The sequence below is a fragment of the Gavialis gangeticus genome, unplaced genomic scaffold (genome assembly GCF_001723915.1).
Source record: "Gavialis gangeticus isolate Ggan-Ray unplaced genomic scaffold, GavGan_comp1, whole genome shotgun sequence".
Lineage (NCBI taxonomy): Eukaryota > Metazoa > Chordata > Crocodylia > Gavialidae > Gavialis > Gavialis gangeticus.
In genome coordinates, this window is record NW_017729011.1 from 17,611,070 (window position 1) to 17,638,945 (window position 27,876).

The 27,876-nt window shown below is 40.7% G+C and overlaps 1 protein-coding gene and 1 long non-coding RNA gene across 2 annotated transcripts in view; both read right to left on the minus strand.

The window, feature by feature from the left end:
* The window catches only part of MED27 (mediator complex subunit 27), a 160,469-nt gene that overhangs the window by 89,845 nt on the left and 42,748 nt on the right, over window positions 1-27,876 (minus strand). Inside the window, exon 3 of the mRNA XM_019510707.1 lies at window positions 19,898-20,028. Within this exon, the coding sequence (XP_019366252.1) occupies window positions 19,898-20,028 (131 nt within the window). The remainder of the gene's footprint in view (window positions 1-19,897; window positions 20,029-27,876) is intronic.
* LOC109292981 overlaps window positions 20,223-27,876 on the minus strand; it is a 17,397-nt gene continuing 9,743 nt past the window's right edge. The window contains exon 3 of the long non-coding RNA XR_002096218.1: window positions 20,223-20,234. This is a non-coding gene — a long non-coding RNA (uncharacterized LOC109292981). The remainder of the gene's footprint in view (window positions 20,235-27,876) is intronic.

Here is a 27,876-nt window from a genome sequence, read left to right on the forward strand (position 1 = left end):
TGGGACAGCAGCGGCAGCACAGAGTCACAGGGCAGCCCAAGTGTGGGCTCCAGATGGCTGCAGGGGGGTGGGCACGCACAGACACACATGCACACGAGCAGCCACAGCCACAGCCTGTACATGGCCAGGAATGCAGCCCGGTGGTGTGTAGAGCAGCACCATGCAAGTAAGTCTGCGGAGGGGAAGGAGTGGGTGACAGACTGAGGCCCCACAATGAGGGAGGGAGTGGGCAGAGGTGGCTTGCCTAGCAGCACTGGGGGGTGGGGGGAGGGCAGGGGGTAGCACAGCTCCCCACAGCTGTGCACACCCCTGGGGGAGGCATGGGGGGCATGTGCCCCCCGAGATTTTTGCACAGGGAGGAGGCAGGCTGCCCGCTGTGGGCTGGGACTCTGTGCCCTGCTGCCTTTGCCCTAGAAGCCATGCACTGGCTGTGCCATGCATCCCCTGCCCACCTAGCAGTGGGAGGCACAACATGGTGCCACACAGCTCCCAAGGGAAAGGCAGCAGGACAGAGCCCCAGCCCACGGCAGGTAGCCCACCTCTTCCCTGTGCAGAAATCTGGGAGGCATGTGCCCCCATACCTCCCCCAGGAGTGCACCCAGCAATGGGGAGCCGGACCCTTCCCCCCTGGATAAGCTGCCCGTGCCTCCATCCCATGACCCACGCTAGTTCCAGGTTCCCATTCACCCCGGCCCCTGCCCTACTCCCTCCTGCACTGTGGGGGCTTCAATCTACGCTCCCCTGCCCTTTCCCTCCACAGACTTACCTGCTGGGCACTGTGTCTGTCCATCTGTCTGCCCCTGACTCCCAAGCCAACCCCCCCAAGCTTTGCTGTTGCCCCTCACTCCTGACCCATAGTACCCCACATCCTGCCAGGGGGTGCAGGGATCCTCCCAGCTCAGAATCACACAGACACCCACAGCTCCTCAACATCTTCACAGATTACCCCCCCAACCATACAAAGTACCTGCATAATTTTGAGTTTTTAGCTATGTGATTAAAATTGCAATTAATTGCAACTATTTTTTTTTTAATTGCAACTAATAGCGATACAATTTTTTATCATTTGACAGCCCTACTATTAAGCACACAAGTTAAACCATGAGAATCTGTCATGAAACAAACTTCAAACTTGGAAGGCATCGCTGTTCAGGAACACGCCCATGACAAAAAAAGGGACAGCCCAGAGGGTTTCTGCATTTCAAGTACATCAGGGGAACTGAAAGTGTTTTGTGCACCAAAGCTACACACCCTAATGAGCCCTCCTCAGGTAATACTCCTGGCCCAGTCCAGCTCAAAAGAGCAGGTATCAAGGGAAGGCATTGGATTTTTTGTTCAACACAAACTGAAAGATGTTTTAAGAGAGACAGAAAAGACCCTTGAGACCACCTCTCAAGGAAACCCAGAAAGATCTACTGGACTTGGCTGCTAACTTCTTAGCTCCTTAAGCCACCAGAAAGCAACTACTGAGAATTACTAACGATGAAGATAAAACAAGAACTGGAAGAGGATTTCGCAAAGCATATGCAGAGGCAAAAAACACGCAAATGTCTTCTAAAAGACCAGAAGTGCATGTTAGGGGCTAACACCTACCTAAACCTTGCTCTTTTGAAACTTTCCCTTCCACATCTTCCCACATACAAAGAACCACTTGGTACCATTTCCCTGTCATCATCCCACAGGATAAAACAATCTTAGACATTTCATTAAAAACAAGGAGAAAAATCTTCCCAGTCTATTTTAAGAGGATATTTGCTGCCTGAGGAAAAACAATTCTCTTTATGCTGAACACTTAGAACTTGTGGCTTTGTGTATTTTAAAGCACTGTCATTTAAAATAATTAATTCACAACTGACCCTTGAAAAGTACCCCACAATATCATCTTCCATCCTAAGCCTCTCTAGGAGAAATGAGAAAAGGACTGCCTGACCTTGGTGAGCACAGATGGGGCAGACAATATACGGGTTAACAGAGATGGACGGGACGTATTATTTGTCCCGGTGAAACCTGTAACAGCAAGGACACAATGAGAGCCAGAGACAACTGAAGACAGAGAATTTGGAGAATATGCAATCCCTTACATGAGACACAAAAACAGAGATTTGCTTTTTGGGTAACATTTTGGAGTATTAATAGACGTGGAGGAAGGGCCCAGGACCATACTGTCTGCCACAACACAAGCACTGTGACCTCAGGATGAAACAGGAACCTACACCAAAGACTTCTTTCCTTTCTTTTCCATTCTCTTGTTAGAGATCAATGACAAAGGATTCCAAAAATTAGTGAAGAAACCAGATGAAAAAAAAGAAAGCAACAGAACACTACTCTGAGTGTGCAAGTCCCAGGGGTTTATACTGGGGACTATATTCAGAATGGGAAGTCACAGGATATCTGAAGTATAAAAAGCCATGGCCTCTATTTCTTCACTCTGGCAGACTGCAGAACTGAAAAGACGACTACAATATTATGTGATAAATTGACTAGTCTAGGGGTGCAACATTTACTTTCCAATATGCCCTTTCCAACTCAGCCCATTATGCAAATCAGGGAAGAAGCACAGTTAGGAATTTTAATATTCACAGCCAAAACAGACATCTGCTTTAACATTTCCTTGGCTAGCGCATACAGAAAAAGTAGCAGTTGAAGGGTTAACAGATGTACTGCTTGAAAGATAAACATGTACAAGACAGCTCAGGTGAGTGAAAGCACAGAGCATCTATAAAATGTGCTCATTATGAATGGAAGCCAGGGTCTTGAATATTTGCTCAATCATACTTAGATTAGACAGCTCACAATTAGAGAAGAGCAGGAGTTCTCTAACCTGTGGTATAAAGCCATCCGAGTGTGTCGTGTACAGTTAATCATCTGCTAACCACCAGGAACTATTCCTTTTTTACTGATTCAAGGCTAACTCTTTCCAGCACTGAATGGAGAAGTTGAAGCTGTTAACTGTCAGCACACACTTCATAATATTGCTTCTGCTCAAAAATTGGGTTTTTTTCTGTTATTGGTTAGTTTGCTAGAATTATTGGTCTCTGGTTGTATCACAACACCATAAGCAACAAGCCATCATCAACAGGAAGCTACTAGTTAGAAACGATTCCACGAATTCCCAAATCTGCAAGTTACCAGTATCTGGTCACAGTAAATCTAGCTGAAGGTTGGTTAATTAGGCTACCTTTTTGTGTGGGTGCGTGTAAAGGGACACCAACATCTTAAACTCCAGTCAAGTCAATATGTTCCAGACAGCTTCTGGTGTACTCTTATTTTCATAGTTTCATAGTTTCTAGGGTCGGAAGGGACCTGAGAAGATCATCTAATCTAACCATTTTCATGGTTTTAGAGGCCTGCTTCCCATTTTCATTGTTTTCTCCCATTTCCATGTTAAAAAAAAGTAATCAGTTCTCTTAGGGAAAGAGTAAAAATTGACTGTACACAAGTGCTGCTAAATTTGCAATGTTAATTAGAATGAATTCATTTTTTTTCATTAAAAAGAAAACAAACAAATAACACTAGTCTCTTTCAGTTATCTGGCATATTGTTTGCAACAGCCGTAGGTAAAATACTTTCAAATATAATTTGGATTTTTCTGGCTGACAGTTTCCTAAGTGATTACTCACTAACTAGGTTTAACCTGTATTTTGCTCCTTCAAAAACTGTTCTTCTAAGGCTCTTGTCTACAAAACACGTACAAATTAGTCACAAACAAAAGTGTCACCTTTGCTAAGCAACTGTCACAAAAGTCTGAAAGCCCTAAAAATGAAGTGAAAAGGGGTTTTGCATGGAAAAGATGTAAAAGCAGGCCTTGGGACTGATGGGAGCTCAGTTTTATCATGATGTTGTGGACAAGGCTATAATATTTTGATTTGCAATACATCAAAACACCGAGGTACTTTTTGCCTCATTTAGAGCACACTTGACTTTAAATACCCAACACTGAGTGTAACAATCAGCAAAAGAGTTAAATGATTAAGAGACTCAGGTAGTCTGGGGAGCCTGACACAGACTGACAGGCTCCAGCCAAGCTTGCTGCGTAAGTGTTTCATGTGTCTGCACTTTATCTTCTATAAGTGAAACGGTACCTAAAGGCAAGAAGACAAAGGGTACAAAATAATACATCACTGTTCACTTATCACTAAGAATCCTGGCAGTGGACAGCCAGGCCTCCCAATTAGGTCTTGAAAGTAGGGGTAAGGGTCGTTCATTTCTCACTATTGTCACTAATGCACTTTTGAATTTTAAAAAATGTGATTGGTCTTGAACATTTCCTGATGACGAGGCACAAAAATCCAGACCCTTCCCCCCTACAAGAAAGCATCCTCCTTGCACTTACTGCTTTCTCCCATCTGTACAGACATATGAGAATGATGCAGTTGACATTTTGCAGTAAAATAATGTGTGGCACTAAGCGTGTTTTCAGGTGTAGATCTTTAAACACTTTCGTAATAGTGAAACAGGCAACATCATTCTATTACAGAAATCTTAAGTGAGGCCCAAAAGGTTAAATGATACCATTTGTCTTGTTTGGGTTGAGGACAACTAGAACTCAGTGGAACTTGTTTCTCAGCCTCCGCTAGCCAGGTAACACTGCTCCTCAATAATCCTCTCAACTATTATTCCCCAGAAACACAAGGATAAAGTTTAAATGGTCTAATCCATTTAGCTTCAAATGGACATCTGTTTTTCTCTTAGGTGTATATGCAGGACTAGAACAGCATGTGGTACAACATTCAATGGGCAAGTTCTATGAGGGATGGAAACAGCTCATTGAAAAGAACTATGGAGGTGCCAAGCACGTGTTATTTTACCTACACTTCCTAACAATGCTAGCTACTCATGAAGATTAAACAAACAGAAGGTCCAGATCTTTCACCATAAATCCAGTGCCAAAGCTGAACTTCAGCACTGGAATCAGGTTCTAAAGTACAATACAGCAAAGCAGAAGCTTCACAATGCAGGGGAAATGCAATTGCAGAATTCAACATTTTACATGAAACCAGAATGCAGTCCTGAAACTTGGAGACTTTAAGAGAAAAGAAACATTCTTGAGCTTTGACACATTTTAATCTAATCTATTCCTCCCTGTGCTGTTGCTACAGGATTCGGGCTGTAAATTTGTTTTAAGTTGACAAGCACTACACCTGGAAGAACAGAAGTCAAGAAGGTGCCATTCCCTCATCCCCCAGAGGGTCAGTGAAGGGATTGAGAATGTCAGTGTGAGCAAGGGTTTAAAACTTAACATACCAGCACATTTTGCTGAATAAAACCAGAACCAGTTCAAGAAGTATGGCCTGTCATTCCCTGAAACCCTGTGTAGGATCAAAAGCAAATATTCTGCAAAAGGGAACTGGGAGATAGATAAAAAATGAGATGGGGTAAAGCAGGGGTGGGCAAAATGCAGCCCACCAGGCCATTCTATCCGGCCCGCAGGACCCCTAAAAATTTAGAAAGTTAATATTTATCTGCCCCAGCTGCCTGTCATGCGGCCCTCAATGGCTTGCCAAAACTCAGTAAGCAGCCCTCCACCCAAAATGATTGCCCGCCCCTGTAAAGGTAGCTTTCTGCAAAGCAACGAGGACTACTGGAATCAGATAACGCTAATCCCCCAAATTCATTTCAGTTTGTTTAAAGAAAAACTTTTCTACCTAGGGATTGCATTGGGGCATTTTATTGAATTTATTTTCCTAGGAATGGGAAGGAGATGCCAGGAAAGTATAGAACATAGGTACCAAAACTCTTTTAAAAGTTATAAATGGTCTTCTGTGTACTGCATTCAAAAGGAAGTTCCCACCAATTACAATCGGTTTCTCCAAGCTTCTTCGTTTAACCCACCCATAACATTCCTTGTAAACACATGAATACCCAGATAATGCCCTGCAGTAAAATAAAAAAGTAATAGAGTTATTTTTAATGTTGAATATGGAAAGCTCAGCAAAGTGGATCTCCTAGCCTATACCCTTCCATGTTAAAAAGGACATTAAGTTTCTACAACTAAGTATAGTTCATTATTTATGTTGGCTTCACTTTTATTTTGAACTGCTGCCTGAACTCACAACGAGTCTTAAAATTGGCTTTGACTTTGGTGCGAGATTAAGATATTAATGTTTATTACTATGCTAAATCTAGAGCTTCCTTCCAAATCATTAAAAAGGCACACTTTAGGTATCTAAAAATGGGCAACTATTCAGTACTGTTTATGAAACAGCTAGTTGCGACTCATGCTGAGGTATATAAGTGAACTCATCAATAAATAACCTCAGTATGTTCTGTACCCTACAAATGGAATTTTGTTACGCCACATTGGTAAAACCACTAAAAATAATAATAATAATGGCCTCTCAGAAGCATTAGGATAAATTAGTAAGGGAATTACTCTTTTTTTTTTTGTGGTTTAATATACTTGACAATATAATACATTGGTGGGGGAGAGAAGATCTGTTATAATGCATCTCCAAGTTGGTACGCAAAATTTTAATTTAACCCTCTCCAAATGACCTCTCCCGAGTGAAATACCCTCTTATCGAGCCAGTATCCGCAAACGTCTGGGTTAAAAACAGTTAAAAGTAACAGGAGGAAATCACCACCTTAGAGAAAGCTTTGATTTTGTTCTTAATTTCTTACAAATGTCCTCTATTAGATAAGCCTGTTCTTCTCTGTCCAATTAGCACAACTGCCAGTAGTACACATTCCATTTTCTAACACAGTAACAAGCAGTTAAACTAGTATTTGCAGTCTTTAATTGCACATTAGAACCATCTTCGCCAACTTTCTTTTTACTGAAAGGATTCCCTATGGTCGGATATTAGTGTTCTGCTCCAATGGCTGCAAGGGCATCTTTTAACAGTTGGGGCCATGGAACAACTTTTAATTAATCGCCACCACTTAATTGTGCCACTGACACAAACACTACCTTTAAGGCAGGCATACATCAAAGAGGCAGAAATATGCTCCGTTACAACACAGCCGCAATTTCCAGAAAACTAATGCTCACTAAGGGGCACATACCGCCCTGGATCTGCCCAGGAGCTGCCTGTGCAGGAGGGTAGATATCCTATAGTTTACATGGAAATGAAGCATTGTTTTCAAGCTCACCTCCAGCCAAATAGATGGGAGTTATTTCCAAGCCCTTCGCCCAGGTGTACAATGCTGCACGCCGGATTCAGAGTAATCACACCTGCTGCATTCATCTGTTGAACACGATGACCCAGTATGAATAGAGTCAGATATCCACTCTTTTAACTAGCACTGGCTGAATAAGAAGCTTCTTTGTATAGTATTTTCACCAAAGAAAAAAAGAATGGGTGCTCATTTAGGGGCCCCAGATACAGAGGGCAGAGTCGGCCTCATCCGATCCAGGACATAAGCAAAATACTTAGGAAGCAACCGAGGCAAGGCATGGAACCCCCTAAATGTAATTATTTTAGAAACAGGACGTGGAACTGGTTAGTGAAGTTATTTTGAAGAGTTCAATTTTCCTCTACAAATTTCAGCTTACTGTGAAGGGGAGGGTGTTGAATGACAAACAGCAACACAATAGATCCCAGATAAGATCATCTCAGCGCGCACTTCAAAGTGGCAATCCTGCCACTTGTCTCCAACAAGAATCACCTGAAGCCACATGAATTTGCTTGTTAGTACTGGGACCTAACAGATCTGAAGGGTATAGACACTCAGGATACAACCTGTTCTAGGACAAAAGAGATAATCAAGGGATTGGAGAAGTTTCAAAGTGACATCTCTTATGGGAAGGGGAGACCCAGACTGTAACCATCTTGGTTCAGGGAAGAGAAAGTGGGGGATGTTGATAGGACACGCAGATCATGATGATGGAGTGGAAGAGGAACAGAAGCCTTATAAGCTACATACATATCTAGAAACTTTTGGTTTAAGCACACTACAACTTTGCTTTGGCAGTCCTAGTAAACTGTACACATACACAAAATAATCCCATTATAGAGTGTGGTTTATTATAAATTATTAGCTGCTATGCTGCAATTATATAAAATGGATGGAAAAGGGATTTCATTTGAAGAATTGAGGATGGAGGGAAGCAACATGAAATGTAATCAGAAAAGTAATGCATCACAAGCTAGCAATGATATACTATAACAAATATTTAATTACTGCTTAAAACTATCAAGACTGTTGTTAAAAACCCTAAACGGTAGAACTTCTCCGGTACTCATGACTGGGAAACACCTTGCACTTATTGAATTTACAAGTTGGAAAGCAGTAACAGAGACTGATCCATTCAGTACACTTTGTTTGAAAAGTGTAATCTTAATTATTTATAGTACTTCATAACATACTAGTAAATGAACTGCAGCACACACTGTAAAAATAATGAAGTCTTTGTAACGTGAGCCCTCATTACACTGCTGTCTGTATGAAATCTTTGCTGAAGAATGGAGATAATGCCAGTGTTTTCAGCAGGTTATAAAGTGTGCAGTGAAGTTCTGCCATGCTATTAATAAAACAAGTTGCTGAACTTTATTGGTGTTAAAACCACCCTTAGTGCTTTGCCTTTTGTCTCTGAATAAATATGAATGATTATTTTGCTAATGATTATCACAGTCACCATTTGGTGTGGAACAGTCAAAACCTTTGCTTTCCTCGATCAGTGCTGATCAATGCTTGTACAGCTTCTCACTAATTACTTTGCAAGGAAAATGCGCATCTGTGGAGTATTTGAAGGGGAATAAAAACAAATTCAGTATACAGCCACGGCAAAAAACAATCAGCATTTGTTCTGGAGTAACAAAGTAAAGAAGATTATTACACGGGGCTCTCCTGCCAAACACAGCAACACATTAGGAGATTAGATCAAGATTTAAATAATAATAAAACTCCTACTCCTAAAGTTGCAAAGAACAGCTATGATGCTGGCTCAGAAGAGTTATCAAGCATTAGAAGCCACTAGAACATCAGCTATTCCAAAAAAAGAAACCAACCAAAAAAAACGCTGCACTGGGTATTGTCATAGCCAATGGTGCAGCAACATAGAGACTGAGGAGGTCAGTACCAGACCCAGGGCAACAATTGTAAGCAGCTGCCATAAGAGTAACTCTTTAATTCCCTTGCTGACTGCTGCAGTTATGTTAACCTCCCAAACACCTATTTTGCCAAATACATAATTTAACTCAGGGGTGTTCACCCCTCAGCCCCCAGGCCAGATCTGACCCTTGGAGCCATGTCCCCCAGAGGTCTGAAAATTGGGTGGCAGGGAAACAAGAGTAGCAATTGCTGCCTCCCTGCTGTCAAATTTCCAGATGTGTGGGGAGCCCCACAGGCTGGACAGCACGCTAGACTGGCACATGGAATGGCTCAGGGCCCAATTTGGGCATACAGGTGCAGGACCCAATCCTGCAGCACAGGGCTTGATCCAGCCTATTCATCCAGCCCACAGCACTAAAAGTTTGGGCACCACGGATTTAGTTTTATATGGAGGATTTCATGCTACCTTAGTAAACACATTACAAGTTCACTTGAACACCATAAAATGGTTGAGTCTTAGAATACGAGACATTACTCCGGCAAACTGCTAAACATGGACTCGATTATGCAAGTTGTGCAAGATGCAGGGTGGAGGGCACCGAGTCTCCACTCCACCTCTGGGAGTGGTTAGGGATGCAGAATTCTTTGGAATACAAAGCCTAACATAACATATGCTCTTCCAAGGACAAAATACACCCCTCATTATTCCCTTCAGCCTTTATCTGCCTCCCGTATCGTAGGACTGCATTCAAGCAACATCTAGGGAGATTACTGGTCATGGCGACTGCTGTCAAGATGAGCAGCAAGTCAACAGATGGCTGCTCATCTTCCCTGCCCACAAACCTGACCATCCTAACTCTCCCTTCTGTAAGGATCAGCCACAGTCTGGCTATAAATCTTGATCACCCAGTGATGAAAGCAGCAGATGCTTTGTCAGGACCATCAATTGTGCATAAATGAGAATTACTCAGGGGTAACTGTGTTGTCATGTGCCACCTAAACACTGTCAGACAGGAAGCCCATCAGCTAGCTAAAACAGGACTAGTGCCTACAGAACCTCTTCGGGCATTTCGCTAATTTTAAGACTGGAATGCATCTTCCTTATAATCTAACAACAACTCCTTGAGGCCTCTTAAGGGTCCTCTGGTCAAAGTTATCATTTCTGTGTTAAAAGTGTACAGTTTCGGTAGAATGAAAAAAGGATACTTCATGGTGTCAGCAAACCTGGATATCAAAACAGCTTCCTTTTGTCTTTAAGAAATAACTAACTATACACCATCAAACCTGTGCAGATACAAAGCTAAATGGGACGTGTCCAAATTGATTATGAACCCCGTAGAAAAACAGACATCTCATGTGACTAATTATCTGCAGCCAATTTCTACGTTCAACCTCTTAGCCATTTTCTAACTAAAACAATTATTTCAGGTATGTCTGTGCTTCCTCCCCACCTTTCTTGCACAGTGAGGGGAGTGCAAAAGACACTCAATCAAGCTTTTTTAATAAAAAGCATTCATCAGATGCATAACACAGGTAGAAAGTTAGAATGTCAGCGACATTACACCAAGTTACTGGAAGTCCTCATTGGATTAGAACAAAATTACTTCTGTCCACTGAAATAATGCTGTATACTTATCGTGGTAGATATTAATCAACTCAAAAGAGGAGACTGCTGTTATATAAACTGTATAGACTGGCTATTATTTTTAGTTATTTAAACACACACACACACAAAAATATGTATGCCACAACACTGGCAGTTTCACGGGCTCTGTGATATACGTGAACAATGAACCATTAGTGCTCTGAAACACAGCTAATGCTATCTACTGCTGACACTAACTGTTACACTCCATTCTTTCTCATTATACTGTAAGCCATTTTAAAAAATGAACTCTGGATGCTTGGAAGCATCTTTCCTCGAGACAATAAGATGTAACATGTAAGTGCCCTTTACTACTTGCTCTAACTTCATACAGAGTGCTGTTACACCCACATGAAATAACTGACTTCCTGAAAAATAAAAAGAAGTCAGCTCTATGGCAAAGCAGAGATGCAGTATATTTTAAAGCATTTAATAAAAAAAAATAATTGTCATTCTCCAATAAGAGGCTTTAGATATTTCACCCCCCACCTGCACCCTGCAATAACTGGAACCTCATTTCTAGCTTTGTCTACACTAATATTTTTCTCAATCTTGCTATTACTAGTTCAGGTCCATCAATGATACCAAGATGAAAACCACAAGAGAGAAGCCTCCCAGCAGTTTTAGGCACTCAGCAATCAGCTAAAAATATTGGCAGTCCATCTTGACCACTGCTCCTCCTTACCATGAGGACACCTGAACTGGTAAAAGCAACAGTGGGAAGACTTTGGAGAAATTTCCAACTGGCTGTAAGGCGTTTCAGTGGAGGATGCCATTTCAGGAATACAGTATCATACTCTTCAATGGCAAGCAAAGAGGAAGACAATTATAACTGAGAAAATGAAGGCCATTCACAACACAGGGAAAAATAATTCACACCATTTCAAAAGTTGTTTTATTTAATGTTTTCATTAAATAAACAGCTGCTTAAACTAGCAGCTTTCAAGCTCTAGTTTGTGAAGCTCTTTCTAGCAATCCACAGCAACCTGGCTAGTCGCATGTAGCTAGCTGCCCTGGATTTCAGTTGATGGTAAAAAGAACTGATAGGAGGCCGAGTTAAAGAATTAAGAAAAAAAATGGAGACTGATTAACTTTTTCCTTTCAAACAAGGGCATATTTTATACTTTATTACAGTAGAGGCAGCTAAAAAGTATCCAAGCAATTTCCTAATATCGTTTATGAATTAGCAATTGTTGCAGTTGCCAGAAGGGATCTTAAAGGATTAATGGACGGGAAGAGATATAATCCATGCAATCACAAATCACAAGGAAAGGTGTCCGCGACAAATCTCTCTAATAAGATGTGGTCCCACTGTATGAAAAGTAGAATGCCAGTCTAAAAACAACTTGAAAAACAGTTTTATTTGGGGAGTGGAAAGGAAGTGCGGAAGTGAGAAGGGACAAGGGACTTAACAGTAAGTACAGCATTTTTTTTTCTGAACAATTTACATATCACTTGCTGCTAACGACATCTAGATTTTTTGCCCTCATTCCCTTCACCAAGCTGTCAAAATGGTGTTTTCCCATTTGCTGTTAAATATACTAACAAATAATTATTTCCGACTGGGTAGAAAACTTCACCTGGTGACTTACTCCTAATTTTAACATGATATGGTGGCTCAAATATTATGATGAGGGTTTCATAAAACATATAAATAATTAGAATTTTATAAAAAGCCCCTTGTTTTGAGGGCCACTTTTCTAATTATTAGAAGCCACCTGCACATACCAATGATAATTTCATAGATCTAACAGAAATCAAAACACTGCCATGAAGGCAGCCAGTGGGAAACATGAAGCCCAGCACCCTGCCATCCGCAACCAAGCAGCTGATCTTTCCCTGTTCCAGTAACAGAAGTCTATGATGCCAGCTGTTGACAGAACGGTCAACAGAGATTCCTTAGGTAATTACAAAAGCCACAGGAAAATGATGTAGTATCTGAGTCCGTTTGTCAAAGCACCTGCAGATCTTCTTTTAAAGCAAGAGAAGCATACATTTATCCAACAGTTACTATTTATTAGAAGGCAGTGCAAACCTAGTAGCTTTTAATAACACTTGTGATAAAAGTAAAAGATGTGAGCATAGCTCACAAAGTCAAATAGAAAAGAAAAGTTTGCAGGCATTCTCTTAGTCAGGCTTCATTATGAGAATTTGTTGCAAGGTGCACAAATATATTTTGACTGCACCACTACCAACAATGCCACCTAATGATCAATAAAGTGCATTCTCGTTCTTTGGCACTTGCACTACAGCTTCCAACAAAGACAGAGAGAGAACTCCACAGGAGCTACAGGAAGTAAAACTAAGTGTTAATCAGTTTATCAAAGAAAAAAGGAAAAAGTTTAACAACCTGATCTTAAATATGCACACTCATGACAACACACAACTTAGGAAAATGATGTGGCTAGAGAATGCAAGATTTCTATACTTAAAGATATACAAGCTAAATATGTATATGAAATCACTCTTATCTTATGCTGCAAGGACCTAACTTTTAATCTTGTTTCTTCATATGAAAAAGATTAACGTAGGAAGCAAAAGCGTCACTATATTGAAGCAGCATGTTCTTTAATAGATCCCGTTGCTCTATCTTGCAAAAGTAAAGCTAAAGAAATACTGAGAGAAACTTAAACATGACTGAGGATATGAAATGAGCTCCTAGTATTGAAAGTTATTGGAAACTGATCTCTTCCTTATTAATACAATTCCCCATCATATACAGGTAGGTATCTCCATGTTCCAGAATGCAAACAGTTTTAATCTTTAATTATATTCTCAACTTCACCTCTTCTAGAGAGAGGTAGAAACCTGGGCCTGAGGATTATCTCTTTATTGCATATCATCTCTGCGGTATTTAATGAATATTGTTACTTAATACACCCTGCCAGTAGGGGGAAAGCAGAACTTTAGAATAGCGCAAAGAACCTGAGATGACTTTTTTCACAACGCAACAATGTTACAGCTCTACGCTTTTAGCTCTTTCCTTCCCAAATAGTTTTAAGAGTAGCCACAGGCTCCTCTTCTGCGAGAGTTAAATATCTGATTTCTCTTTATAACAGGATAAAGTAATTGTTAGCATGTTATATATAATACTGGTTTGAATGGCATAAGCACTTGCACTACGTATCTCCGTGTTCTGTGACTTTACACGCTAACTATGACAATTAGCTGGTGCTTCTATTGGGGTCAATGCAGGAATCCCTGGATGCAATTTCATGGCTTGTATAATGCACAAGACCAGACTGTATGATCACCAGGGATCTGGGTTTTCCATTCATCGTGGAAAAACATGGATTTTCTCCTTTAAAGGAAAAAAAAACCATGGAAAACCACAGGTTTCCCTTTGTAGGCTGGCAGAGTTGCAGCCTGCAAGGGGCTGCTTGGGCTTGGGAATAGCAGGAGTAGGGCAATCAGGCAGGAGGCACTACATACATATGCATGTGGCAGCCAGGCAGCATGAAGAGCAGCTCCGCACTCCACTCCAGCCACAGCGACCGCCACCTTCCCGGGTGGCAGCTGGGGCTTGGGCACTGCTGGGTTGGCCAGAGGGCTGTGGGCTCCCTTGGGCAAGGCTTGGTGGGGGGGTGAGGCATGGGGATGGGAGGCTGTGGGTCAGGAGTGACGAGCACCAATAGGGCTGGGGGGAGAATGGGAGGCTGTGGATTGGGAATGAGGGGCAACGGCAGGGGCACAGCACTGGCATATCACAAAGCAGCAAGGGGGGCAGCTGCAGCTGGATCCATACCCTGGTGAGCAAAGGAGGGACGGGGGACTCTGATTTTCCATGATAAAAAAAACAAAAATCAAATGCCAAAATATACAGGTATTTAGAATTTATTTTATTGTAATGACTGAGGCACTGGTAGGCTTCCAAACTACTTTAACATTACAAATGTATCAATAAAACATTATGTTCAACTGATACCTATATGTATAGTGGCGTTTCATTGTAATCATGGAAAGTCACACATTTGAGGTTTTTTAGAATCAGAGAACTTGCAATTCCATCACAGAAAACCAAGATCCCTGATGATCACAACCATCTCTTCTGGCCTTAAAAAACTAGGGAAGATCAGCAGGCTAGGCATTCCCCAAATAATCTGCTTTTACTTTATTAATGAAGGCCCTAAATTCATGAAGTAAGCAAGACAAAGAAAGGAAGGCTGGAGGAAGAGGGGAGGGCAAAGGGAAAAAAAATTCTAACGTTCACCGCAGAAACCTTGCCAGGAAGGACCACAAGGATTTTTCAGTTGTGTCACTAACAGCTGATTTAGAAAATGCTGTTTCACACCATAAAATCGTCAGAGGACCTATTCTTGCACATCTGGCTATTTGGAAGCCTGTTTATTACCTACGCATTTTAGTTAACACATGAAACAAAGCGAGTCATTTTTTCACTACTAATTTTTTATGATATAGTACTTAAAAATCTGCTTGAAATACCTAAACATATCATTTCCTCAAGAGGCAACTGGCTGAAATGACCCAAGTCCATGAGTAAGCAGGATGCAATTTTAGAGCTTTCCATACACAAAAAGCTATGATTCAATAAAATTTCAGTTGGTAGAGAGCACTGGCACCAAGTAAATAGAATTGGCATCTATCAATAAGTTGCATGAAATGTGGAACAATGCTATTGCAAACAGAGTTATGGATGTTTGCTTAGCATTTGAAGGTAGCGGTTGGCATTGCCAACCATCTTCTCCGTAAACAATATCCCTCAAGATTGGGGGGGGGAAAAATGCACGTACCCCCTGTTATGTGCATCTACTCTGAATGGACTACAAAGGACACAAACAGAGGCAGCTCTCCTGTCTGAAACTTCAGGAACTATCCTGAACTAAGACTTGCCATTGACCCAGGTGCTTAAAAGAACCAGGAAGAATGGCGAAACCTCCCAGGAAGAGGCCCGAGACATTTAAGTGTCATACTGACAAGCAAGCAAGCAATAAGGATTGATTTTTGTTTCAGCAATGAAGGCCCCCAGTCAGTGAAAAATACTTGCCAAGAGCTGGAAAGTTCTGGGCTAGCAAAAGTCAATTTGTGCAACACGACTCATGCCACAATGAAAGACTCTAAACAACGCTCAGACGTGGATGTGGCAGCGCCGAGTTTCAGGAAGAATTCAAGCTGAATTATTACTCCATGTTACCCACCAGTCTAGAAAAGACTAATGACTGAACTGGAGTATTGAGAAACTGCTTCTGTCATGACTAGCTACAGGTTATAGTTTTTGGTTGATACCCCTAAAACTCTCCATTATTACTATTAAACCCCCTGTGTTTGCCAACAAGTACAACTGCAATAACAAATGAAGGCAGCTCCCTGGGGTTCCTCTGTTCCCTTTTCATCAGACCGCAGTGTTTCGCACCGATGTGATTTTTCAGCTTTGCAGTAACACATCAGACAGTCTGTTACACTCTCAGCAAGACTGCACTGGCAGAGAGTTCCTCCTAAAGCTAACCATTTTCAGCAGTTTCAAGCCATCATGGCATGGCGCATGGCTTTCAGAGGTAGAGGTCCAGTTTTAGGAGTGAGAATTTACCTTTAATTAAATGATGCCAGAAGAAATAAAACAAAAAGACATTTGGGCAATAACTGTGTTAAGTGGTCTTTCAATTTTAGAAGAACCCAAAGCAAGGGCCCACATTTTCTCACTTACTTTTTAAATAAAAAAATACAGTTGCAGTCATGGTTGGCAGAAGGCCTGAACACACACCCCTCTTCTGATGGACTTCATAAGAATTCAGCATGTATGAAGTCGAGTCTGGTTGAAACAATGCTTACAGATGAGTCTAGTTTTGAATCGTCAGCCCTAGAAGTATAGAGGCCATAAAAAATGACACAATGCCAACCTCAACTTTGTAGTAAGGAATGAAGATATGGATTCCAAGATAACTTACAAGGCATGATTTCTACTAAGAATAGAAGATAAAATATCAGTCTCAAGTGTTATATTTTTTTCTAGAAAAGAAAAAAATGCCAGTGATATAAAATATTCGTCAGTGCTATTCTCTAAGCCCTGTTAGCAGCTGAACCTTAGGCAATCTGTTTTAATACTGAAGTCTCTCTTGGAAATCTGCATGAAAGGCCTTCAGACTGTTCTTTGTCCACGTCATTATTCACGTTACTTCCCGAGACTGAGGGTGGTAGTTTCCTGACATTCATTTGCTGACTGACATCAATTACTGCTGTGTTGGTGTTGGTTCCAACTTCAACTTGCTGCCCTGAAACATGATACTCAACCACTAAAATGCAGAGGTAGTCTTATCTACTGATGCTATAGAAAAAAACTTGCGGTAATGAATTTGCTTTGAATAGCTTTTAATTGACACCGAATCCCTATATGCAGTAGGTCTCAACCTAAAGACTTACAAATAAATTTAAATACATTTCAGGAAGCAATCAGCACACGTGCCAAAAAAAAAGTTTCCTCCACTATGAAATAGATCCAGAATAGAATTTTTATTATATAAATGCCAGAGTTAGGAAGAGGTCACCATGCCCAAAAAAATCCCCTTTCAAGCAAGTATCTTGCTTGCACTGAAGATTTTTTTCATTTTGCTTCAATGAAGAATAAGGAAAAGTAACAAGGCAGGGTTTATCATAACTCCCATGAAGCTAGAGCACAGCTAAAATCATATAAATCTGTTTGTCGCACTATACTTATACTGCGATTAAAACACCAGATTAACTATAACAATAGAACTGAAGGTGCACAAATATTAAGATTAAATAGGTGCATCAAGGATTGGTTAATTAATATAGTCAGATATAATCATCCAGAATGGTGGAAATTCAGCACATGTTCCTTTTGAGGGAAACCAAACCCATTCCAGATCGTCTGCAATAGCATGTCAATGCACAACAGCACTGGTACCAGCTACACAGGACAAAGCAACACCATTTTACAGAAAAGCTAAATCACACACAGACTGCTAGATACCTGGAAAGACCGTTTCCTCTCTGTGTTTTCCCACTGCAGTTGGAAAATACTGTTTTGCTGGTTCTAAATCTCTTACCACAAGCAGGAAGGAATCCAAACTATGCATCTTTTTTTACCAGGATGGTTCTATGTTATTTTTTTTTAAAGCATCTCTTCAAAATATAAACAAATTCAAACACCTCTTACCTTCCCCTCAACTCTTATCAATAGAGCAAATCCAGCTCCTGTTCATTTTATGTAGAATATTTGGAATCTGCAGACCCAGGATTCCATGAAAGAAAAGAAGTTTCCAGCTCTTGCATTTGAGAAGAAAACATTTCAAACATGAATTAACCTTACCTGATGCAGCATTGTCTGCCTGAATCTGCACACAGCAAGGGAATGACAGAAACAACAATTCCTTTGCCCACAATTATTTTCCTTACCATTTGGATTCAAAAGTCTAATGACTCCAAATGAAAACCTCAACTGTCTCTTGCTTAGTTTAGTAATAGAAGGGGAAAGGAGAAGAAATAAAGCCCATGAGTAAGAAAGTAGAAGCTAGAAGTTCCTGCAAGGGAGGAAATTCACAATGAAGAAAATTACAAGAGAGAAAACGAGGGAAGAAACAGAAAGGTCAATGAGGAAGGAACAAGGGGGAAAGGGGGAGCATTTAAAATGAGCTTATCTTCCACTTGAGTGATAGTGAATGTGGCAATGAAGTATTGAACAAATCGTAAAGAAAACTAAAAGTTTAGTTAACACACCAAGGTACAATTATACTCCGATCTCTCTGCAAGCCTACCACTGAATTCAATGGGAAATCAAGCGGAATAGGAAAATAAAAGAGTAAAACATTCTGAATTTATATTCTCAGTGTAGCCAGCTCAAAACATTTAAAAACAACCAGTCAGGCTCCCACATCTCAGGAGCTTTTTAAAAATGTGTATGTTTAGAGCTATTTCTATTAGATATTTTTAGTTACGCACTGGTCACATTTTCAGGCTTTTCTCTGCAACCATGAAGGCTAAGATTTACTTATTTTATAAGTAAGTTAAATATAAAAGGTGGAAATCTCCCATAATAAGAACATGAGAAAAATTGGGGCTTTGCGGGAAAAACCCCCAAATATCTGCAGACTACAAAATAAAAACTGCAAGGGCTAGCAACACAATACTCCAGTTCATGAACCATCATGGAAATCAGTCCTCTACACCAAATACCTTTGACACTTCTGCCCACAAAAAAACCCTATTCATCAGCCAATTTTTTCCCCAGTTTATCACATTGCTTGCAAGTTTGTACATCAATGCAGTTACACAGATACAAAAGAGGGCAGTATCTGACCCTACATCTTGTGGTTGTATGAAAGCAGCCTTTTCAACCAGCCTGCTATTGATGTATTGGTAAAGATACAACATTGTATGGATTTTTCAATTAGCAGCTGTTTAAAAGTTACCATACATGGGGAAAGCTCTGCTGATCGCACTGTTCTCATTCATCCTGAGGGCATTTGGATTTCCCTTGGGCTTTGCACCAACTCAGTGTTGGGGACTCTGGTGACAACAGAGAGGCTGATGAGACTAAAACCCCCATGGACAGTATTCTGGTATTTATACCTTGTGAATCTCGTTCTTTAAAAAAAAATTAGCAGTCACTTTTCACAAACAGCACGGATGACAGTACAGTGAATAATTGCTTAACACTTCATTTCCTCTTGTTATAATAGTTTTTTGTTGTTTTTGGTTTTTTTTATCTGTACCTAAATATTTTAAGCAACTTATTAATTTATAAAGCTGAGTTGTGGGTGTTCTGTGCTTTTGGCATTAGAACACAAGACTGCCTAGAGTGTTGATTGTCTATGTCCTTAAACAGTTTCTAGGTGTCCTCATAATTGCTTGTCACCTGTAAAGCAGGTTTAAATCTAATGCAAAATTAACATATGGTGAACAGATGGACTCAGAACAGACATTTATCAAGAAAGAACTCACAACAAAGATTCTTTCGCTCGTCTTATAGGACCTTCAGAGGAGTCCTACTTGAGGCTCCTAGTCACCCTAATCAGTGAAGAATCCTGCTTCAATGTCAAAGCACAGGGCTCGCTGGAAAGAAAACTCTTGTAACTGATTTTTCCTTGTCACAGTCCCAAGTAACCTTTAATGACTATAGCAGGCAGCAACAAATTGTCTTTACAGTGCCCACAGTCCTTATTCCTACTGGAGTTATCATCCCTCTATAGAACAAAAACTATTTCTTATTAAAAAGTTGGGTTGGTTTTTTTTAAATTGGAAACAATACATGGTGCAAATTCTCAAAAATATTCCAGTACTTACTGAGGCGGTAAGACAAGGGTTGTAGGCTGGGCTTTTGGTCTGCGTTTTGCAGATACTCCCATCTGGTTGGCTGAGCGCTTCAAAGACTGCTGATTCAATAGGCCAGATGCTAGCCCTGCATGATATTGTAACTACATAAAATGAAAAGAAAAAAAAAAAAATCAGTAAAAAAAAGTGTATATTTAAAATCCCGCCCCCTTGCAATATTCTGTCCATCTCAGACCTTCAGCATCAATGTCCTTGGTAACACAACAGCTCCTTGCCAGTTAGGCAGCACTGGACTGTCTCTTACCAGCAGAATTAAAACATGCACAAACAATCCTGGTGTTGTAGTCTGCTGATGAATACCATCAGTGAAAACATGCATTTGTTAAATTAAGGGATTTTTTTTTTTAAACGCCAAAAGCAAACTTTTTATTTAATGCAAAAGGCAACCGTTATTTGCAAGCGGGTCAATGATCATAAAAAGAAATTTGGGGGTCCTTATAAAAAAGGGTTCAGGGAACACAGCCCTTTGCACTGGGAGAACCTAGTTCTCTTAAATTGTTTTCACTTGCTCCTTGCAGTTTTACAAATGAAAATGTTATAAACAGCAGTTCTCTTCCCCACCCATTTTTAGTTGTCAATGAAAGACAATATGGGAAGGACATATGTGAATCTGCAAGATTTTACTGAGTGTGTCCTCATTGCCTGGAGATTTAAAAAAAAGATACATTCACACTGATGTCTTCATGCTGAAATGAATTGTAGGAATGACAAGTTACAAATTAAGTTCAACACCACTTAAATCATCCTGTTCAGATTTTCCACCAGTCTGAAGTTAAAAGCTTCAGATATTTATTTCATGTCAGCAAAAAATACAATTTCTTCCACATCACAAGTCCTGTATCAGTTTTTTCATTGAAGCATCCACAGATTTGTTTTGAAAAAGGTCAGCTACTTTACAAGTCAAGGAAACTAATCCAATGACCAGCACAGAAGAAAGGTCATGGTCAGAAAGCTATGATTAATAATGCTCAGAAAATAAACCCTTCTTAGGCAAAACCACCACCCAAAGGACAGACTAAAACTAGGGGAGCAAAGGCAGCCAAAGTAATCTCCTTGAAAGTGGCTATAAAAGTAAGCGAAGCTCTCCAGTGCAACCAATATGACTAGAATATCTATGTTTAGAGCATCCATAATGCTTTTTAACAGGTTCCTGATTTACTTGGTCAATTTGGTATGTGATCTATAGGGTGGTGCAACACCGACAGAGATGCATAGCATTCTTAATAAAAGCTGAGCTGCTCTCAGCTTGGGAAAGGGAGGGGCATCACCTTGCTCTAACAACTCATCTTAGACCAATGAATTTTGTTCAAATTTGTTTTTTCTCCTATAGATTTCTTAAATGGGAAATCAATGAAAGCAAGGGACAGTCTAAGTTTGAAAGACAATGTTTCAAAGTGTTGGGGGCTTAAGGTTTCAATCGTCACTACTAGAATGTGCAATGAGTGCAATATGTACAGCATTTTATGGAATTAAAGGAAAAGACAGCTTGGCAGAAGACCCCTCTGGCTCTATCATTCCCTTTCCTTTGCTGCATCTTATTAAGGTCGCTGCAAGCTCAGCCATTTTGTCCCTGCTGACACCACTCTGCAAGACTTAGGCTCTACAAGCAGAGTGGCGCAGGCAGGTCTTTTACCTACATGGTATCACTTTGACCATATGCTCAAAAATGGAGCAAAAATTGTTGGTTATCACAGATGAATTCTAAATATCACCACTTGAAAAATATAGTGGCCATGGTGAAAAGTCCAAGTTTAGCTCTCACCGAAGGGCTATGTACCAGGAAAGAGGGATTTTTTTTTTAATTTACTATTCCCCAAAAACAGACTCTGTCCTTGAGGGCTGAGTCCAAGTGATTAAGTGAGACTTTTGTTAATTATATGTATTATATATACCCAATGCTGCTTCCAGGAACACAGACCCAAACTGTCAAAATCTATAAGGGCCCATTAAATATTTACCAAACCATCTTTATAATGGGAGAAAAGGTCAAAGTTAATAAAACTGACAGGCAGCTCCTGTCCAACCTGATTTATACATTATTTAAGCATCACATACTGTATTCCACAGAATGCGTTTTTGAACTGAAAGACTTGGAAAAATGTTTCCTTAGTCGCTGGCTCTAAAGAACAGAACCAAGTGTAAAGGCAATTCAGAAATCACTGGAAAATAGAGATGTTACCAGAAAATGTTATTTACAAAATCTAAGCGCAAGGTCCAGTACATAATATACAATGCATTACATTTTTATTCTCCTATTACCGTTCCACAACAGAAAACCTTAGACTTTTCCAGAATCCTCCTTTTTTAAACTATTTAACACTGCCAAAGTAGAATTTGCAGTTTTCACTGCAACGCAAACGTAAATAAAGAAATTGGGGAGGAAAAAATCCACCTTTTCATCACATGCTTTCTGTTCGGAGTTACTCAATTTGTAATTATTCTCTCTATTGTTCTGCCTTCATAGATTTTTTTTTTTTGAGGAATCCTTATTCATTTAATCAATAACTCTTTTTCAGGAGGTATAGAGATGGGCTATGCAATCACAATATAGCAGTCTCACGTTTTAAAAACAGCAACACAATTAAACTGTCAGAAGTTTCTTGCACTCTAATACTTTTCAGTGGTTTTCATACTCAAGCGGCTGTTAGCACTTTGCTGGTTAGATGGAAACAATTGACAAGTGGCAACAGCTCTCAGATTAAAACATGACAAATATCTATTGTACCAGAAAGCTATCAAACTGGGCAGTAATATAAATCATGACTTTATTAACCATTTATGATACCACATTATTCAGCAGTATTATTACAGCAAGACTTCCATGTTACTTTCAGCTTTCAAGAATCCCAGCTGGTTTCGGAGTAGCTTAGGTCTTTACCTCCCACATTCCCCTGTTAAGTTTTGATGATTGATCTTCCCACAACGCATGTAGAAGCAGCATAAACTCTAAGTTCAAAAAAATGAAGTGGGGGGGAGTGTTCGAACAGGGTGGGGGGCATTCTCCTTTTAACACTCAGCACCTGGGGTACACAGTAATGTCAAATCTTACCACTTTACCACAATTCATGATACATGATGGGTTTTTTCTGCTTCTAGGAAGCATGGGAAATATCACATTTTTAATTTTAAAATGTTTTGGCTCTCAGGTATTGGTAGGAAAAGCTTGAAAACATCATGTGAACACACCAAGAAGGTTCACCTAAAGGGTAAATACAAAATAGATTTTTTTTTTTTTTAAATCATGGCTTTTAAATTTATGATTCCCAACTTTTGACTCCCTGAGATTGGAAACACTACCTGCATTTTCAGGTATAAAGGATGTTCTCTAGTGTTGTAATGGGGCTAAAACAACAAAAATAACACTTTCTCCATTTTTCTGCTTATGGAAGGATGTAGGGTTCTCGGACTTTAACGACTTGGTTTCTTCCAGTTTTCTTCTCTCACAGTATCTTGTTTCCCCAAGCTAGAAACAAGAAAAATAGCACCATATAACCCCGCAGGCTTCCAGAGACTATGAGTAACCTATGGAACACAGCTTGCAACATCTGTATTACAAGTTAGCTATGTGGCAGAAAGCCACCTTGGTTTCTCCCCAAAAATCTCTGCCCTGTGACACTGTGATTTAAATCTCTGTGCTGTGACCATTCAATTAGGGTGGGCCCAGCACACAGGGGACCACACCCTCAGCCTGGCTCTTTAGGGAACTGGAGCTGGCTGCATTCCTGAGGGAGGGGGAAACCTGCTCCCTCTGCCTACGTGACTTGCATCACTTACCTGGGTGAGGGGCATCTACCTGGGGAGCTGGAATCTGCCCGGTAACAGGTGATGCATTTCAGATTGGTTGGCTGACAGCCAACTGGGGCTGACCTCCGCTGGCCCAGGTGAATGAGGTCACAGGGGCTATATAAGTTAGGACGGGGAAGGAGGCGGGCTCTCCTCTCCGGCCATGAGGTGACGCAGCAGCCAGGCAGGACACAGAGAAGCCTTAACATCTGAAACTGGCTCTCTCCCCCCAAACTCACGAGCTAGGAACCGCCTGCCTCAAAAGAAAAACTTCACCTGCCTTTGGAAGATGCTTGTGAGTAAGCTACTCAGGATCTGATGAGATATCTAGCTGGCAGTAACTCAGATGCGTGATCAAAAGGCTACCTCAGCCAGATGGTTTGCTCTTTAGGATTTCTAGAATATTGCTCAATCTTGTACCCTATTTTCACCCTACTCCTGTAATCAATAAAGTCCTCCTTTGTGACCGGTGTGGGAGACTTATTGAGGGGTGGGTCTAAATTATGCCTAAGAGACCCCTTAGGTCTGTGGACTAAGGGAGACTATACCTTTTTGCCCCCGGACTTGGGAAAGTACCTCAAGTGCCTGTGCTGGGTTGAGTACCCGTGGGACTTTAGGCCTGTGTTACCCCAAGGACACAGGGCCGCGAGACAGTCCATTCTTGGGGTGGTGGCGGCATGTTACATCCCAGACTAGCGAGTGTGCTCTGGGAGAGGGGTCGGCCGGACATAAGGCGCCCCTAGGGAGGCATTCGGAGCCTGGAAGGTGGTCGGGCACAGGGAGGTGGGTGGCTCAACACAGGAGCACCCCCTACTGGCCCGTCTCACGTGGTGGAAACAGCAGAGGGATACGAACACCCAGCTGTGTTCCTGAGGTGGGATCTCTGCACCCGCCGCAAGCTATTGCCAGATAATCTATTCCGGCAACAGCAAACTTGTAATACAGATGTTGCAAGCTGTGTCATTTTTGACAGGCAATTGGCGGGGGGGGGGGCGGCTTTGTCTGTCTGTCCTTAAGTCTTGGAGGCATGGCTCCTGACAGAGTAGGAAGGGGGTGATGCATGGCCAAACACAGACCAGCAGCAGTGTGAGGCAGTGGGTGGCAGCAGTGGCTGCTGCATGCAAGGTTCCTCCCCCCAGCTCCTAGGAGGTGGCTGTAGCATGGGGTGGTGGGAGGAAGCACTCCATTCCTTCCCACCCCATCATTCTTGATGGGCAATTTGCTAGTTAAATAATAATAGTATTAGATCTGCACATTTCAGCAAGAAATAGACTGGAAATAAAATTCCTGTTGACTATACACACACACACGCATAAAACCCCCCACACACAATAAAGTTGTCAGCAGGACCATGCTATGCCAAATGGCCTTTTGCTTATATAATTCATACTCCAGAGGTTCTGTCAATGTAGATCTCTGACCAAATGAGCACATGGCACACAACGAAGAGACCATTCAGCTTGGAGAAACAGAAAAAATATTACCTGGAGCATTCACAAGGAATCACAATAGTTAAGTGTGTATGTTAAATGCACATGTTAAGCGTTCTGGAAACGTGTGGATTTGGTTTGGTTTTGCTTTGTTTTAAATAGTAATGCTTTGCTTTAAGAAGTATCAAATCACAAAGTCACTTTCTGGGTTTGCTTATATGCATACCCTAATGATATTTTTTCCAAATGCTTTTACTATAGATATAGGTACAGGAAAATAAATGAATATAATAAGATTCGACAGGTAGGAGAAAGTAATAGTAACAGTATTTCCTACCTCCTAGAGAATAAAGATTTCATTACAGTGGGAACATATCTTTATCCATTCCTAGACTTTCCAAATACACTCCTCCAAAAGCACTCCAACCAGCAAATGCCTGCTTATTTCCCTCCTTTTTAGATGCACAGCATTTTGCCTCCATCATTAATTTTTCCCCCTTTCAGCTAACGAGGGAGTTTTCTAGTATGATAAAGCTGTAGTCAGTCTTTTGAACAGAGCTATGAGCAAGCAAGGAAGACACGCCCCTGGTTTCATCTTTGCAAACGAAAGAAGGCAAAAGAGAAATTACATTACTTTAATTGATATTTTTTAAAGCAGATATCAGATAATGAGACCAGTTTGGAAATTCTCTTTTTTCTAAACAATGTTTGATCATTTTAGAATTATTTTAGGTATCCAACTTGGCTGGAACAGCATCACTGAATCAAAAGTGCAGGGTCTTCAATTTAGTTACTTACATGTTTTCTCCTGTGAACCAGGGTTCAGCCAGGCACCCTGTCTTTGCTCTATGTATCTGACTCAATTAGAAAATGATTTTTTTAAAGAATATTTAGCCCTCAACACTCATTCCAACTCACTACATTACCCAAGCTATCCATCTTAGACACTAACATGGAGGTAATGTCACTGCTTTCTTCTTTCAAGTCCCCAAATACAGTAGCTATGTCTTTTCTCTCATCCCACAACCTCTGATCTAACTATACTAAGGAGTTAGCAAGCTTATATTTCAATTAATTTCTTCCGTGCAGTTGCTTATATGCGCACTACATCACCAGTCCCACTTCTAATGAGTACACCAGAAAATATGGAATATTCCAAAGAGTTCTAGATATGCTCCTCACTCCTGGAGAGAAGAGGTCCAAGGGGGATTGTTCCTGAGAAATTAGGCATATACATAAATAAAAGTATTTATGGGGTCAGACTAGATGATCTGTTCAGGTTCCTTCTGACCCCAAACTACTACTATGATATGAGAAGTATGTCTCTTTTTAGGTAGTGTCTCAGTTTGCTTTAAACTGTCTCTCCTTTGCTATAGATTTTGTCATCTTTTTGAGCCCAATATTTATGCTTTAAGTGCTGTTTTAATTAGTGTCAGATTTCAGCCTGAGAGTGTTTGTCCCACATTTGTTTCCAAAAATACATTCAGCATAGGGAAACTCCTGACGGCAGGTCAGTGCCTTGATCAGTGCTGTCCTTGCTCACTGCTTTGGGAGTTGGTGTTCGTGAGGAAGGAGGTGAACATTATGGGACAACTAACTTTTCATCATGCCTTAATGAACAAAGGGCTTGCAAAGAAAAGAAAACATGTTCCCATTACCAAGAACACTAGATTGACAAAGAGATTTTGGCATCCCTTCCTCTCAAAAAGCCAGTATCCAACTGCTGACAAAGTTGATCGCTGTAAATGGAATCACGTTTTTGTTGCCGTTGATTTTGTTTCTTAGTTAAAAGAATAATAAATAAGATGGAAATAAAAAAATATTGTTTCATGCTAGCTGATGAAGTTCAAGCTCCTCACTGTGAGCTATACCTAGGAAAACATCCATCTTGCCCTGTACACTAACTCTTAGAGAGCAAGTTTTAAAGAGATTTAAAAGGATCCGTGTAAATAAAGTCACCACGGCAGTGACCTTTCCATCCCTTTTCGCTAGCCTTCACACTTATATTTCTGTGAATCATCTGGATGGCCTAAGAGGCATTTTCAAGCTTTAAGAAACAACTGGTTGTGTCTTATTACAGTTGACTGGGAGTTAGGCTTCAGCCCTGAGCTCTACTACAAGCTTCCTGTAGAACCTGAATCTTTCCATTAAAAGGATGATAATACTTCACCTGCTTGACAAGGTTATCATGAGAGGTCCAGATAGCACGCTGAAAGGATCTATATCATTAGGTAGACCAAGACTGGGCTCCTGCCCAACACTGAAACTGCAGCATCACCCTAAAAGACTATTGAAATGATAAAAGTTCTGTCCTTCAAATGGGCTATTACACCAAGGTTTCTCTGATGGCCTCTGGTTTCTTTCCAAGAGGAAGTTATCAACCCCTTGGCACTATTCTGTAGGAGTCAGTCATAGCCCTGTAGGGCCACCAATACCCCTCTTAATAAAACTGGTTCTAGCATCCAAGTCTGTACAAGAGTTACTACAGATCATACAATCAGGACTCATAGTAGAGATATCTTTTACTAGACCAACAATATTTTTGCAAAAAAAATTCTTTAATGGCAAGCTTTCGGGCACGAACACCCTTCAAAAAGCTTGCAATTAAAGCTTTTTGTGCCTGAAAGCTTGCCATTAAAGAATTTTTTTTGCAAAAATCTTGTTGGTCTAATAAAAGATATCATCTCTACTATGAGTTCCGACTGCCTTTTCCTCTAG